Below are 16,566 nucleotides of genomic sequence, written 5' to 3'. Positions count from 1 at the left end.
TGGCACGAAAGTCCGTGAAATCTACCGGACTTGATCCTAAATGTGTAGAACGTTCTGATTCTAAAATCAGCACGGAAAATAGTATCTGAGGTGTGCCCAAACCAAAACCAAAGGTAGTGGTAAAACTGCAGATCTAGATGCTTTTATAACCACGACGATATTCCAAATTTATCAACCGCTTATCTCTAACACCACAATTTGGCTCCTGAATTAATCAAGAAATAAGACAAATCGTCAGTATATTTCATCAGCACAAGAATCACATATCAGCATAAATTCGCCACGGTCATGGCAAGCTTTTGCTTTACCAGAGCTTTCAATTTCTCCAGCAATCATTTTAGCTCAACTGCATTACAGCCACGCTGACGGCAAAATCATTTAATGGGATAGAGCAATATCTGTTACAGTCAATTGTAAATCGCTGCAGTTATCAATATGGAAGGCATCGACATAAAAGAAGTTATCCGGTGTTGATTGCAGCACAAGGTCTACCGGAAACAGAATGGGTAAATTCATAGATCAGGTTCTGGAAAAAATTAGTAATTTAAAATGTACGAAGCAGTGTTCCGCATATGCATGACAATTTCTAAAGGATTTGTATCAGCAATGAGTATAAGTGTAATCAGAGCGTAAGATACCGCACAAAATGTATTATATGTATGGTAAATAAGAATTCCTAAGCTATTAATTTAAATACCGTCAATGATTTATTAATGTTCAATTAAGCGCTCGAACTAGTCAAGGATTGTAATCATAAATAGAAAAGAGAAATTCGCATCATATGGGATTTGAATCAGCACAGTAGAAATTCACTGAATGATGAAAATATAATTTTTTAGTCGCGTAAGAATTTAAATTAGCATCAAGTTCGAAACCTCTACAGAATCAAATATAAATGATAAGAAAAAGAGAAATTCACAAAAAATATTATGTGAATCAAAATAATAGAAATTCACATAATGATTAAATTATAATTTCGTGGCTTAAGAATTCTCTTGATTCATATCATATAAATTAAAAAATTCAAATCAGCACATAAATTCTAAAAAACGAGGATTAAATGTAAATTATTTTTAAGAATTTTAATTAGCATAGCAAATTGAACAGGAATGCATTAAATAAAGTTTTTTTTAGATTATAATAATATTAAATACATTAGCTTCTTCTGTTGTTGTTAAAGATAAAATTAATAAATAAAGTAAATCAAATCACCTGTTATGAAAAATACAAGCGTATATCGGTTTCGTGGAAGAATTATGTTTCCAATTAAAAATACTGATGGACAAATAATTGGTTTTGGTGGTCGCTTAATAAAAGATTCCAATGAAGCAAAATATATATAAATTTCTCCAGAAACTCCTTTATTTCATAAAAGCAATGAATTATATGGCTTATTTGAAGCTAAAAATGCCATTGGAAAATCTGGTTATGTATTGATTACTGAAGGATATATGGATGTAATTGGATTATCACAATTTGGTTTTTTTGCAAACAGTAGCTATACTTGGTACGGCATGCACTTCCACTCATATTAAAAATACTATTTTATACTAATTCTATAATTTTTAGCTTTGATGGAGATCAAGCTGGACGCCGCGCTGCCCGTAGAGCTTTAGAGGTATGTTTACTTTATGCTACAGATGATAAAATTATTAAATTTTTATTTTTGCCGGATAAATATGATCCAGATAGTTATATTAGAAAATTTGGATATAAAATATTTAGCAAAAAAGTATTTAGAAGCAATGTCATTATTGCAATTTTTTTTAGAAGAATTATTTTAATTATATTTAAAAACAATAAAAGATATTGAAAATCAAAATATAATATTGAATATTTATTTAAAATAATTCCATTTATCATCATCATTAAGATTTAAAATTATAAGTAGTTTATCTAAAATAATTAAAGTATCATTTAATGAAATAATAATTTATTTAAAATAAATACATCAAGTATCAAACATAAAACTATAGAAAAAAAAAATATACAACCAATATGTATTGAGTATCAAATTATGAAATTATTAATTTCTTATCCATCATTAATAAACGAGATAAATTCAGAAGATATGATTATATTTTCTAAATGTTCACAAAATTATGTTAAAATGTTTTTTCAATTAATTGATACTATTCATATTTTTAAAAATGATATTGATCACTCTAAATTTATAAAATATTTAAAAAAAATTAATAAAAATTTCGAATCAATTATTGTTAAAATTCAAGACAATTTTGAATACAGTATTGAAATTGCTAAAAAAACATTATTAGATGCTATTTATAAAATAAAAATACAAATATTAAATAATAAATTAAATGATTTAATAAAAAAAGGATCATTAAATGATCAAGAAAAAAAAATTTATCGTAAAATAACATTACATAAAAAAAAATTAGAATCTAAAAAATTAAATAAAATAAATTGATAAAAAATATATTTTATATTAAAATGAAACATTTGGTAATTTTTTCAATTTGAAAATATTAAAATAAAATGTCACTTTCAAAATGAAATTTATTAATAAAAAAACAAAAATCAAGAATAAAAAAACAAAAGAAACCTTATTAAAGAATGCATTTTCTTTTGATATAAAATCTAATAGTAGAGAAGAAATCGAAAATTTAAGAAAAAAGTTTAAAATATTAATTAAACTCGGTAAAGAACGCGGTTATTTAACTTTTTCAGAAATTAATGATTTTCTTCCAGAAGATATTATCGATCACGAAATAATTGAAAGTATTATTAAAACCTTTCGATATATGGATATTTCTGTATCAGAACACGTATTAGACACAGAGACATTAATGCTTTCTAATATTACTAGTGATGATGATGTTGAAGAAGCAACAGAGGCAGCATTATCTACAGTTGATTCTGATTTTGGTAGAACAAAAGATCCAATAAAAATGTATATGAGAGAAATGGGCTCAGTTGAATTATTAACTAGAGACGGAGAAATTGAAATAGCTAAACGTATTGAGGAAGGTTTAAAAGATATGATTCATGCTATTTCTTCGTGTCCCACTACTATTATGGAAATATTAATAGCAGCAGATAAAATTTCAAAAAATGAAATTAAGATAGATGAAATAGTTGACGGTTTAATTGATAAAAATTTTTCTAGTAATAATCGTGTTATTAAAGGTAATAAAAATAATAATGAAGAAAAAATATTGATTGAATCTAGTTCAGCTGATTTATCAACAGAACAATTGGAGAAATTAAAATATGAATCTTTAATAAAATTTTCTAATATATCTTTTCATTTTGATAAAATGAGAAAAGCATTTGAAAAAGAAGGATATAATTCAGAATCATATATAAAAGCACATAATAATATTTCTAATGAAATGCTAGGTATTCGATTTACAGCAAAAAGTATTGAAAAATTGTGCGATACCTTACGAAATCAAATTAATCAAGTTACTCAAATAGAGAAACAAATTTTAGAAATTGTTGTCAATAAATGCGGAATGCCACGTTTACATTTTATTAAAGTTTTTCCAGAAAATGAAATTAATTTAAATTGGGTAGACAATGAAACTAAAATTCAACATGATTATAATTTGATTTTATGTCGAAATATTCCTTCCATAAAAGAATTACAGCAAAAATTAATTAATTTACAAACAGATATTGTTTTACCATTAAATGATTTGCGTGACATAAATAGAAAAATGATTGCTGGAGAAATGAAAGCTCGTAAAGCAAAAAGAGAAATGACCGAGGCTAATTTAAGATTAGTAATTTCAATTGCAAAGAAATATACTGATAGAGGTCTTCAATTTCTTGATTTAATTCAAGAGGGAAATATTGGTTTAATGAAAGCGGTTGATAAATTTGAATATCGTCGTGGTTATAAATTTTCTACTTATGCAACATGGTGGATAAGACAAGCAATTACTCGATCAATTGCAGATCAAGCTAGAACTATTCGAATTCCAGTTCATATGATTGAGACAATTAATAAAATAAGTAGAATATCTCGTCAAATTTTACAAGAAACCGGTTCAGAACCAGATCCTTCAGTAATTGCAATTAAAATGGAAATGCCAGAAGAAAAAATTAGAAAAATTATGAAAATTGCAAAAGAACCAGTTTCCATGGAATCCCCTGTAGGGGATGATGAGGATTCTCATTTAGGTGATTTCATTGAAGATGAAAATATGTTAGCACCTTCAGATGCCGCATTAAATGCATCAATGCGTTCTGTAGTTAAAGATATTCTTAATTCATTAACACCAAGAGAATCTAAGGTTCTTCGTATGCGTTTTGGTATTGAAATGTCAAGTGATCATACACTAGAGGAAGTCGGTAAACAATTTGATGTAACAAGAGAAAGAATTCGACAAATAGAAGCAAAAGCATTACGGAAATTACGTCATCCTTCTCGATATTATAAATTAAAAATTTTTTTAGAAGGAAAAAAAAATTAAAAAAATAATTTTAAAAATTAATAATTTTTAAAATTAATATAATAGTTATATACTATGTAATATTAGGGCCTCTAGCTCATGATTGGTTAGAGCAGCGGACTCATCAAAATGGTGACTTTTTTCAGAAATGAAAATTGAAAAAAAATCTAATATTAAAGATTTTAAAAATTGGGTTAATTCAGGGAAGCCTAAGTTTATAATACAAATATGGTAATCCTGAGCCAAGTCAAAAATACATTTTTGAAAGGTGCAGAGACTAGCGGAGAGGTAAAGTCCTCTTAATTACCGATAAAAACGCCCAACACCTGAACAATAATTTATACTATTGAAGGTGATGAGATAGTCCAGTAAATAGTGAAAACTATAAAAAAACTGAATCCGTTGGTACCGTGTTCGACTCACGGGAGGCCCATAAAATTTATTCTTTCCTTTTTTGAAATAAAGAATAAAAAAAACCGTCATAATCTTGTTTTTTATTTACAGTTGGTAACAATTGACCTGGTGAATTTAATCTAATAGAATCCTTATGATTTTTAGAAAAAATAATTGCCTGCTCTTCTGATTCCTCAAACCATAATGAACACGTTACAAATAATAATTTTCCACCAGGTTTTAACATTTTCCATAAATTATTAAGAATTTTACAGGAGTATTTAGAAAGTTTTTTAATATCATTTTTCCTTCGTAACCATGGTATATCTGGATTTCTTCTAACAACACCAGATCCAGTACATGGTAAATCAGCTAAAATTCTATCAAAATATTTATTTTTATAAAATCTAAAACGATTATTGGTTTTTTTATTTATATCTATATATAATTTTTTTAAATTAATTTTACTTATATCTGAAAGAATTAATGTTGCTTTTAAATTTAATCGTTTTAGATTTTCTGAAATCATATTTAATCTACTTAAGTTATTATCAACCGAAATTAGTTTAATATCTGCAATTTCTAATAAATGACAAGTTTTACCCCCCGGCGCAGAACAAGCATCCAATACATACATTCCAGAACGGATATCTAGTAATGGTGCAGCTAATTGAGCGGCTGCATCTTGAATTGAGCAAAATCCATTAAAAAATTTAGGAATTTTAGAAATAGAAATCGGGGTATGTAATTTTATAGCTAATGGTCCAATAATAGTTGTTTCCAATCCTGATTTTTTTAAAAGTTTATTATAAGAAATAAGAGTAGTTTTACGTTGATTAATTCGTAATGTTAGGGGTGGTTTTTTATGACCAACATCAAGAATATTCTTCCATTGAAAAAAATTAGGATAAGTAATTTTAACCTGATTTATCCACCATATCGGATAATTCCAATAACTTTCATGAATATTATACATTTTTGATTTAAATATTTCCCCTTTTTTTCGAAGAAATTCTCGTAAAATTGCATTAATCATATTTTTTGCATAAGCTATTTTAGAATCAAATTGAACGACATTAACAGATTGATAAACTATAGTATATATTTTATAATAATTTTTTAATTTATTTTCATTTTTTATATTCCTATTTTCTGTTTTAATTAATAAAGCCAAAGAACAAAATAATAATCCTTTTAATATTGAAATTTTTATCGGTTTTTTAATTAATTTGTTTAATAATATTTCAACTAACCTAAGATGTCGTATAGTATAATAAGTAATATCTTTTATTGCTCCTTTTGCTTTTTCAGAAATATTATTTTTATCTAATATTTTTGAAAAAACTTTCTTTAAAGATATTCCGTTTTTTACATATATTATCAATTTTGCGGCATTATATAAATAAAAAGATAAAGAATCGTTATTTTTTTTATTATTATTTTGCGACATTTATTTTTAATAACGATAATTATCTAATTTATATGGCCCATTTTTAGAAACTCCAATATATTTAGCTTGCTGATCTGTTAATTTTGATAATTGTACATTTAATTTTTTTAATTGCAAACGAGCTACTTTTTCATCAAGAATTTTAGGTAAGGTATATATTCCAATAGGATAATTAGATGTATTATTAAATAATTCAATTTGAGCGAGTGTTTGATTAGCAAATGAAGAACTCATAACATAAGATGGATGACCAGTTCCACATCCCAAATTAACTAAACGACCTTCTGCTAAAAGAATGATTTTTTTTCCATCTGGAAAAATAATATGATCTACTTGTGGTTTTATATTTTCCCATTTATATTTTTTTAATTTTTCTACTTCAATTTCATTATCAAAATGTCCTATATTACAAACAATAGCTTGATCCTTCATATCTCTCATATGATCATGTGTAATTACATGATAATTACCTGTGCATGTAACAAAAATATCACCATATTTTTTCGCATATTCCATTGTTACAACTAAAAATCCTTCCATAGCAGCTTGTAACGCACAAATTGGATCAATTTCAATTATCCATACTTGAGCTGATAACGCTCTCATTGCTTGAGCAGATCCTTTTCCAACATCACCATAACCAATTATTACAGCAATTTTTCCTGCAATCATAACATCTGTTGCTCGCTTAATACCATCAATTAAAGATTCACGACAACCATATAAATTATCAAATTTTGACTTAGTTACAGAATCATTTACATTAATTGCGGGAAAGGATAATTTACCTTCTTTAAACATTCGACGTAATCGATAAACACCTGTAGTAGTTTCTTCAGTTACTCCTTTTATTTGTTTTAATCTAGAAGAATACCATTTTGAATCAATTTTTAATTTATTTTTAATAGATTTAAATAAACATACTTCTTCCTCTGAACATGGGTTAGATAATATAGATATGTTATTTTCAGCTTGAGCCCCTAAATGTAATAAAAATGTAGCATCACCTCCATCATCTAAAATCATATTAGCTTGTTCTGTATTAGAGTTTCCTGGCCAATCAAAAATTCTATGATTAAATTCCCAATAATCACTTATAGATTCACCCTTAAATGCAAAAACAGGAATACCCTTACTAGCAATTGCTGCAGCAGCATGATCTTGCGTTGAATAAATATTACAAGAAGACCATCTTACTTCAGCTCCTAAACATTTTAATGTTTCAATTAATACAGCAGTTTGAATCGTCATATGAATTGAACCACTAATTCGCGCGCCTTTCAAAGGTTTACTCTTTACAAATTCTTCTCTAATAGAAATTAAACTAAACATTTCTGTTTCAGCGATTTCTATTTCTTTTCTACCCCATTGGGATAAATTTATATCAGCAATAACAAAATCTTTTGATATAAAATTATTTTTTTGTGTTAAATTTTTCATAATTATTTATATTTATATTTTACAAAAATGTATTTTAAATTTTTAAAAAATTACAAACCTGCAGAATTTTTTAATACTTCAGCTTTATCAGTTAATTCCCATGTAAATTCTGGTTCTTTACGACCAAAATGACCATAAACTGAAGTTTTTTTATAAATCGGACGTAATAAATTAAGCATTTTTATAATATTTTTTGGTCGTAAATCAAAATGTTTTTTAACTAACATAGTTAATTTTTCGTCGCTTATTTTACCGCTACCAAAAGAAGTAACCATGATTGAAGTTGGTTTTGCTACTCCAATTGCATAAGATATTTGTATTTGACAACGTTTTGCTAAATTAGCAGCAACAATATTTTTTGCTATATAACGTCCAACGTATGCAGCAGAACGATCAATTTTAGAAGGATCTTTCCCTGAAAAAGCTCCCCCACCATGAGGTGCCGCACCCCCATAAGTATCAACAATTATTTTACGACCAGTTAAACCACAGTCTCCTTTCGGTCCTCCAATTACAAATCTTCCTGTTGGATTAATTAAATAACGAGTATTTTTTAATAAATTTTTAGGAATTATTGGTCGAATAATTTCTTCTATTGCTGCTTCTTTAATAGATCTATATGGTATTTCTGGATCATGTTGAGTAGATAAGACAATCGTATCAATAGCTACCGGTTTTCCATTATCATATCTTAAAGTGACTTGAGATTTAGCGTCTGGACGTAACCAAGGTAAATTACCATTCTTTCGTAATTCTGATTGTCTTTTTACAATAAGATGAGAATAATAAATAGCAGAAGGCATCAATTCTGGTGTTTCATCACAAGCATATCCAAACATTAAACCTTGATCTCCAGCTCCTTGATCAAAATTAAGTCCTTCTCCCTCATTAACTCCTTGAGCAATATCTAAAGACTGTTTATTATAAATTAATAATACCGCGCAACTTTTGTAATCAATACCATAATCAATATTATTATATCCAATATCCTTAATAGTTTTGCGTACTATATTGACATAATCAATATTAGCATCTGTCGTTATTTCTCCAGATAAAACAATTAAATTATTATTACATAGTGTTTCAGCTGCAACTCGAGCTTTTAAATCTTTTAAAAAAATTTCATCTAATATAGCATCAGAAATTTGATCAGCAATTTTATCAGGATGACCTTCAGATACAGATTCTGAAGTAAAAAGATAATCATTAGGCATACGTTAACTCCAATAAAAAATTTTTTGTGAACATATTCCTGTACCATTTTATCTTTTAAAGAATTTTATCATTTTTTTATTAATAAGTAAAATTATAAAATTTTTGTAAAAAAATATTAACTTAATAACTATATAACATCTGTGTTATTATATTTTTAATATGATGTAATTTTTTATGGAAAAAATGTCCTCCACCTGGTATTACTACAACAGGAATATCTAATGGATTAGCCCACAAAAAAACATCTTTTAATGGGATAATTTCATCAAGTTCACCGTGAATTATAATTGTATTTTTTGGAACTTCTGGTATTAACCATTTTTTAACAGCAACACTAATTAATATTAATATTTTAATTGATATTTCCTTATCTAAACGTTTTTGTAATTTTGCTTGAACAAATGTACCAAATGAAAACCCGGCTAATATAATAGGGAGATATGGGTATTTTTTTTGAATATATCGTAATAAAATTTCCATATCATCAGTTTCTCCATTTCCTGAGTCATACGTACCACTTGATGCCCCAACTCCTCTAAAATTCATTCGAATTGATATATAACCTAAACTTAACATAACTCTAACTAGAGTTTGTACAACCTTATTGTCCATTGTTCCACCAAATAATGGATGAGGATGCGCTATCAATACAACACCTTTTAGTTTTAATAATTTTATTGAACTTGGAAAGTTAATAGCGCAATGAAGTATTCCAACAGAACCATTTATATTAAAAAATTTAGTATTAGAGATCATAATATTGTAATATTGAAATAAGAATAAAAATAATTTAAATTTTTAAAATATAAATTATATGATAAATTTATTTAATTATATTTACTATATAAAAAAATTTTCAATTTTAATTTTAAAATATTATGAATATTTATTCACATTCTTTAAATACTTCACGTATTAAAAATTTATATTATAATTATAACACTGATACTAAAATTGATATTCGTACAATTCTTTCGACTAATTCCACTAATTCAAATTTATTATCTATAGCAAATACTGGTCTATTGTTTCATCCAACATTTTTAGCAACGAAAATTCAAACTGCTGGACGAGGAAGGGCTGGTCGTATTTGGTATTCAGAACCAGAAATAACATTAACTTTTTCTCTCGCATGGAAATTTAAAATTTCTCTTAAATACTTAACTAGTTTACCTTTAGTAATTAGTATCGCTTTATCTATCGCATTAAAAAAATTTGGACAAAAAGTACAATTAAAATGGCCAAATGATTTATTATTAAATGGTAATAAATTTTGTGGAATATTAATTGATACATGTATTGAAAAAAAAAATAATAATTGGGCTATTATTGGAATAGGATTAAATCTCGGATTGCCACGTATATTAAGTAAAAAAATAAATATTGGTAATATTTCAGAATTATTAAATATGGAACATGAAAAATTATTAGCGGTATTTATTTGTTATTTAATTGATTCTTTAAAATTATTTGAACATTATGGTTTTTCTATATTTATGAAATATTGGAATTTTAATCACGCTTATACTAATAAAACTGTTGATATTTTAAAATTAAATAAAATTCAAAAAGGTATTGTTATTGGAATTAATAAAAATGGTTGTTTACTATTAAATACTAAATTTGGTAAAATAACAATCTCCTCAGGAGATGTCTCGTTACGTTTGAAAAAATAATATTCTTAAATGAAGGACATATATTAATAAAATTTAAAATTTTCATAAAATTATTAAAATTTTTCCTATAATTGGCTTATAACAAATTATAATTTAAAATATTTTATATTTTTTAAACTTATCTAGTGTGATTATAATAATTCCTATAAAAATAGAACTATCAGAAATATTAAATATAAACCAATGTAAACAATTAATATGTATATCAAAAAAATCAATTACATAATTATATAAAACATAATCTATAAAATTTCCAATTGCACCTCCCAAAAAAAAAGATAACCCATAACAAAAAATATATTCTTTTATAAAAATTTTAAAAAAATAAATAACTAAAAAAAATATAAAAATATTAATTATGATTAATATATTTTGTTGTAAATAAATTTTTTCACAAATTAAATTAAATATTATTTTTTTATAGTTATATATAAGAAATAAATTTAAAAAAGAATTAATTATTAATATTTTTTTATAAATAAATAATTTAGTTATAAATATTTTACTTAATTGATCAACAAAAGATATTACAAAAGACAAAAAAATCCATAATAAATTTTTTTTCATAATAATTCTGCTAATTTATTAATAAAAAAATATTTTAAAATAAATTAAGCAAAATAACGTTTTTCCCCAATACCAAATAAATTATTAAAACAACGATTACATAAATCAGGATAATCATCCCTTTCACCAACATCGGCTTGATAATGCCAACATCGATTACATTTTTTATAAATAGATGGTTTAATTATAATACATTCCTCCGATAAATTTTTGATCTGAAATAAACTTACAGAAGATGTCAATAAAAAAAACTTTAATTCTTCTCCAAATTCATTTAAAATTTCAAAGTCCAATTTATTAATTTTTAATATTATTTCAGCTTGAAGTGAGGAACCAATAATACCAGTACTACGAATCTTTTCTAACTTTTGCATAACTTTTGATCTAATTTTTTTTAAGATCATGTATTTATATAATAATTTCTTAGAATTATAAACTTTTGGCAATTTATAATGAAGTTGTGTAAAAATAGTTTCACCTGATTCTATATAAAAATTTTTATCAGAAAAAATAGACCAAGCTTCTTCAGATGTAAAAGATAATATTGGAGATATTAATCTTAATAAAGATTGATTAATATGCCAAATAGAAGTTTGAGCTGAACGTCTAGCATGTGAATTTTTTTTAGTAGTATATAATCTATCTTTTAAGATATCCAAATAAAAACTACCTAAATCTTCAGAGCAATATATTTGTAATTTAGATACTATCATATGAAATTCATACATACGATAATGTGATAAAATTTCTTTTTGTAAATTTGTAATATTAATAATTGCATATTTATCAATTTCTACCATATCTGAAATTTTAATAATATTTATATTTGGATTAAAATCAGATGTATTAGCTAATAAAAATCTTAATGTATTACGAATACGACGATATGTCTCGACTACACGATTTAAAATTTCATTTGAAATTGATAAATCCTTTGAATAATCTGTTGAAGCAACCCATAATCTTAAAATTTCTGCACCAAATAAATTACATAATTTTTGTGGTTTTATTATATTACCTTTTGATTTAGACATTTTTTTACCCTTAGAATCTACAACAAAACCATGTGTTAATAACGCTTTATAAGGCGCAGATTTATTTAATATAATAGAAGTTAATAAAGATGAATGAAACCAACCACGATGTTGATCTGATCCCTCTAAATATAAATCAGCTGGAAATATTAATTGTTTTTTATGTGAACCACGAATAACAGTTTGATGAGTAATTCCAGAATCAAACCAAACATCTAAAGTATCATTACTTTTTTTATAATTTACCGCATCATCTCCTAAAAATTCTTTAATATCTAAATTTTGCCATATTTCAATTCCATTAAGTTCTATTTTTTTAGCAATTAACTCAATTAATTCCAATGTTTTTGGATGTAATTTTCCGCTTTTTTTATGAATAAAAAATGCTATTGGAACTCCCCAATGTCTTTGACGTGAAATAGTCCAATCTGGCCTATTTAATATCATGCTCTTTAATCTATCCTTTCCCCAGGAAGGAAAAAATTTAATTTTATTAATAGCTGTTATAGCGGATTCTCTTAAAGATTTTTTTTCATTTTTAGGAATTTTATCCATATTAATAAACCACTGTAATGTAGTACGATAAATAATTGGTGTTTTATGTCGCCAACAATGCATATAACTATGTTCAAACATTTCAATATTGAATAAAGTTTTACTTTTCTTTAAATAGGAGCAAATTAATTTTGAAGCTTTCCAAATAGACATACCGCCAAATAATGGTAAAGTAGATATAAAATTTCCATCATCCATAACTGGATTAATAATATCACTATCTTTCATATTTTGTTTTTTAAAAATTAAAAAATCTTCAATACCATAGGCAGGGGCAGAATGTACAATACCAGTACCACTATCAACAGTAATATAATCACCTAAATAAATTGGAGATAATCTATTATAATTTATATCAATATTTGATAACGGATGAAAAAAATTTATTTTGCTGAGTTTAATTCCCTTACAAATCCCAATAATATTTCCTTTGAATCCAAATTTTTTTAAACAACTTTTTACTAAATTAAAAGCCAAAATTAATAATAAAGGAGGATCATTTTTTATATGCACTAAAGCATAATCAAATTCCGGGTGTACATGTAATGCTTGATTAGCAGGAATAGTCCATGGTGTACTAGTCCAAATTACTATATATCCTTTTCCGCTTGGAAGATTTTTTAAATTAAAAATACTTTTTATTTTTTCTGGTTCAGAAAAACTAAAACCAACATAAATTGAAAAATCATATTTTTTTTTATATTCTATTTCCGCTTCTGCTAATGCAGATTTACAATCAAAACACCAATTAACAGGTTTTAATCCATGATAAACATAACCTTTTTTAAAAATAATACCAAATGCACGTAATTCATTTGCTTCATTTAAAAAATCCATAGTTTTATATGAATTATCCCACTCTCCTAATATACCAAGCCTCATAAAATCCATTTTTTGTTGTTCAATTTTTTCATAAGCTAAGGCTCTTGCTTTATTTTGAATTTCAATTGGAGATAAATTTTTACCATATAATTTTTCAATTTGAATTTCTATAGGCATACCATGACAATCATAACCAGGTACATATTGAGCATCAAAACCATCCATATTATAAAATTTAACAATTATATCTTTTAAGATCTTATTAACTGCATGTCCAATATGGATATCTCCATTAGCATATGGAGGACCATCATGTAAAATAAATTTTGGTCGATTAATAGATGCTTTTCTAATTTGATGATATATTTTTTTTTCTTGCCATTTTTTTATCCATCCTGGTTCACGTTTTGATAATTCCCCTCGCATTGGAAATATTGTATTAATTATATTTATTGGATATTTATTTTTTATATTTTTTTGTTTATTTTTTTTAATAAAAATTAGTGCATTATTATTTTTTTCTTTCATAATTAAATTAATTTAATTAGTATATGTATTATTTAATTAATTACCTTAATAAATTTTGTAACTTTAATATTATTCTTAAAAAAATTTTAAAACTATATTTCTCCTTAAAACTACATTTCTCCCCATACACCATTTAATATCGCTAAAGCAACTAAACTAGCAGTTTCAGTTCGTAATATACGTTTCCCTAATGATAATATAATTACTCCACATTCATATGCTAAATTTTCTTCTTTTTCAGTAAAACCACCTTCCGGACCAATTAATAATTCCACTTCTTGTGGACTTTGATTATTTGCCCAGCATGATAATTTTTTTCTCCCTCTAGGAGAGAGTAATATTCTTGCACAAGAAATTTTAGATATTAACCAATTATTAAAATAAATATTAGGAGCTAAAACAGGTAATATATTTCTTCCGCTCTGTTCTGTGGCAGAAATTATTATATTTTTCCAACGAATTCTTTTTTTTATAATACGCTCATTATTTAATTGAATTATACAACGATTTGTTATAATTGGTTGTATAATTTTCACACCAAGCTCCACCGATTTTTCAATAATTAAATCAAATTTACGATTTTCAGGTAATGCTTGAACTAATGTAATTGTATATGGTAATTCAATTTCACGAAATAAAAAAGAAATTATTTGAATCAAAATTTTTTTTTTAATTGATATTAATTTAGCAATATATTCACCACCAAAACCATTAAACAAGATAATTGTATTTTTATATTTTACACGTAATACATTTAAATGATTTACAATATTGTCAGGTAAATATAAATATTGACCAATTATAAATGGAATAGGATAATAAAAACGTAACATTTTTATACTTCAAAATTTATCATTAATAATTTAAATTAAGTTAAAAAAATGTTTTAATTAATACTTTATACTTTTATTTTTTACAAAATTACGACGTTTAATGAAAAATGATTTTAATAATTTTTCACATTGTTTTTGCATAACTCCACCAGTCAATATAGTATGATGATTTAATTTTTTTTCCTGAAACAAATTAATAATAGAACCACAAGCTCCTGTTTTAAAAGAAGGAGTTCCATAAATAATTTCACCTAATCTTACATGAATAATTGCTCCAGCACACATCGCACAAGGCTCTAAAGTTACATATATTTTATATTTTATAAAAATTTTAAAAAAATAAATAACTAAAAAAAATATAAAAATATTAATTATGATTAATATATTTTGTTGTAAATAAATTTTTTCACAAATTAAATTAAATATTATTTTTTTATAGTTATATATAAGAAATAAATTTAAAAAAGAACAGTACTGTAATATTTTTTTATAAATAAATAATTTAGTTATAAATATTTTACTTAATTGATCAACAAAAGATATTACAAAAGACAAAAAAATCCATAATAAATTTTTTTTCATAATAATTCTGCTAATTTATTAATAAAAAAATATTTTAAAATAAATTAAGCAAAATAACGTTTTTCCCCAATACCAAATAAATTATTAAAACAACGATTACATAAATCAGGATAATCATCCCTTTCACCAACATCGGCTTGATAATGCCAACATCGATTACATTTTTTATAAATAGATGGTTTAATTATAATACATTCCTCCGATAAATTTTTGATCTGAAATAAACTTACAGAAGATGTCAATAAAAAAAACTTTAATTCTTCTCCAAATTCATTTAAAATTTCAAAGTCCAATTTATTAATTTTTAATATTATTTCAGCTTGAAGTGAGGAACCAATAATACCAGTACTACGAATCTTTTCTAACTTTTGCATAACTTTTGATCTAATTTTTTTTAAGATCATGTATTTATATAATAATTTCTTAGAATTATAAACTTTTGGCAATTTATAATGAAGTTGTGTAAAAATAGTTTCACCTGATTCTATATAAAAATTTTTATCAGAAAAAATAGACCAAGCTTCTTCAGATGTAAAAGATAATATTGGAGATATTAATCTTAATAAAGATTGATTAATATGCCAAATAGAAGTTTGAGCTGAACGTCTAGCATGTGAATTTTTTTTAGTAGTATATAATCTATCTTTTAAGATATCCAAATAAAAACTACCTAAATCTTCAGAGCAATATATTTGTAATTTAGATACTATCATATGAAATTCATACATACGATAATGTGATAAAATTTCTTTTTGTAAATTTGTAATATTAATAATTGCATATTTATCAATTTCTACCATATCTGAAATTTTAATAATATTTATATTTGGATTAAAATCAGATGTATTAGCTAATAAAAATCTTAATGTATTACGAATACGACGATATGTCTCGACTACACGATTTAAAATTTCATTTGAAATTGATAAATCCTTTGAATAATCTGTTGAAGCAACCCATAATCTTAAAATTTCTGCACCAAATAAATTACATAATTTTTGTGGTTTTATTATATTACCTTTTGATTTAGACATTTTTTTACCCTTAGAA

The 16,566-nt window shown here is 24.9% G+C and overlaps 1 protein-coding gene across 3 annotated transcripts in view; it reads right to left on the bottom strand.

Annotated features, from left to right (window-relative positions):
• Positions 1 to 5,886, bottom strand: part of LOC108253206 (ribosomal RNA small subunit methyltransferase B-like) — a 7,901-nt gene extending 2,015 nt beyond the window's left edge. Inside the window, exons 1-2 of one of the 3 annotated variants that reach the window (XM_017446740.2) lie at positions 4,818 to 5,886; positions 3,480 to 4,546 (exon numbers count right to left, since the gene is read on the bottom strand). In XM_017446740.2, the coding sequence (XP_017302229.1) occupies positions 4,861 to 5,850 (990 nt within the window). In that variant the 5' untranslated portion in view covers positions 5,851 to 5,886 and the 3' untranslated portion in view covers positions 3,480 to 4,546; positions 4,818 to 4,860. Of the gene's footprint in view, positions 1 to 3,479; positions 4,547 to 4,817 lie in introns of those variants that run through there. The other 2 variants (XM_017446741.2, XM_017446742.2) reach the window with 2 other exon arrangements.
• Positions 5,887 to 16,566: the final 10,680 nt, after the last annotated feature.

The sequence above is a fragment of the Diaphorina citri genome, unplaced genomic scaffold (assembly GCF_000475195.1).
Source record: "Diaphorina citri unplaced genomic scaffold, Diaci psyllid genome assembly version 1.1 scaffold1375, whole genome shotgun sequence".
Classification (NCBI taxonomy): Eukaryota; Metazoa; Arthropoda; class Insecta; order Hemiptera; family Psyllidae; genus Diaphorina; species Diaphorina citri.
The sequence above is the reverse complement of the archived record's forward strand: the minus strand, read 5'-3'. Positions and strand labels throughout refer to the sequence as shown.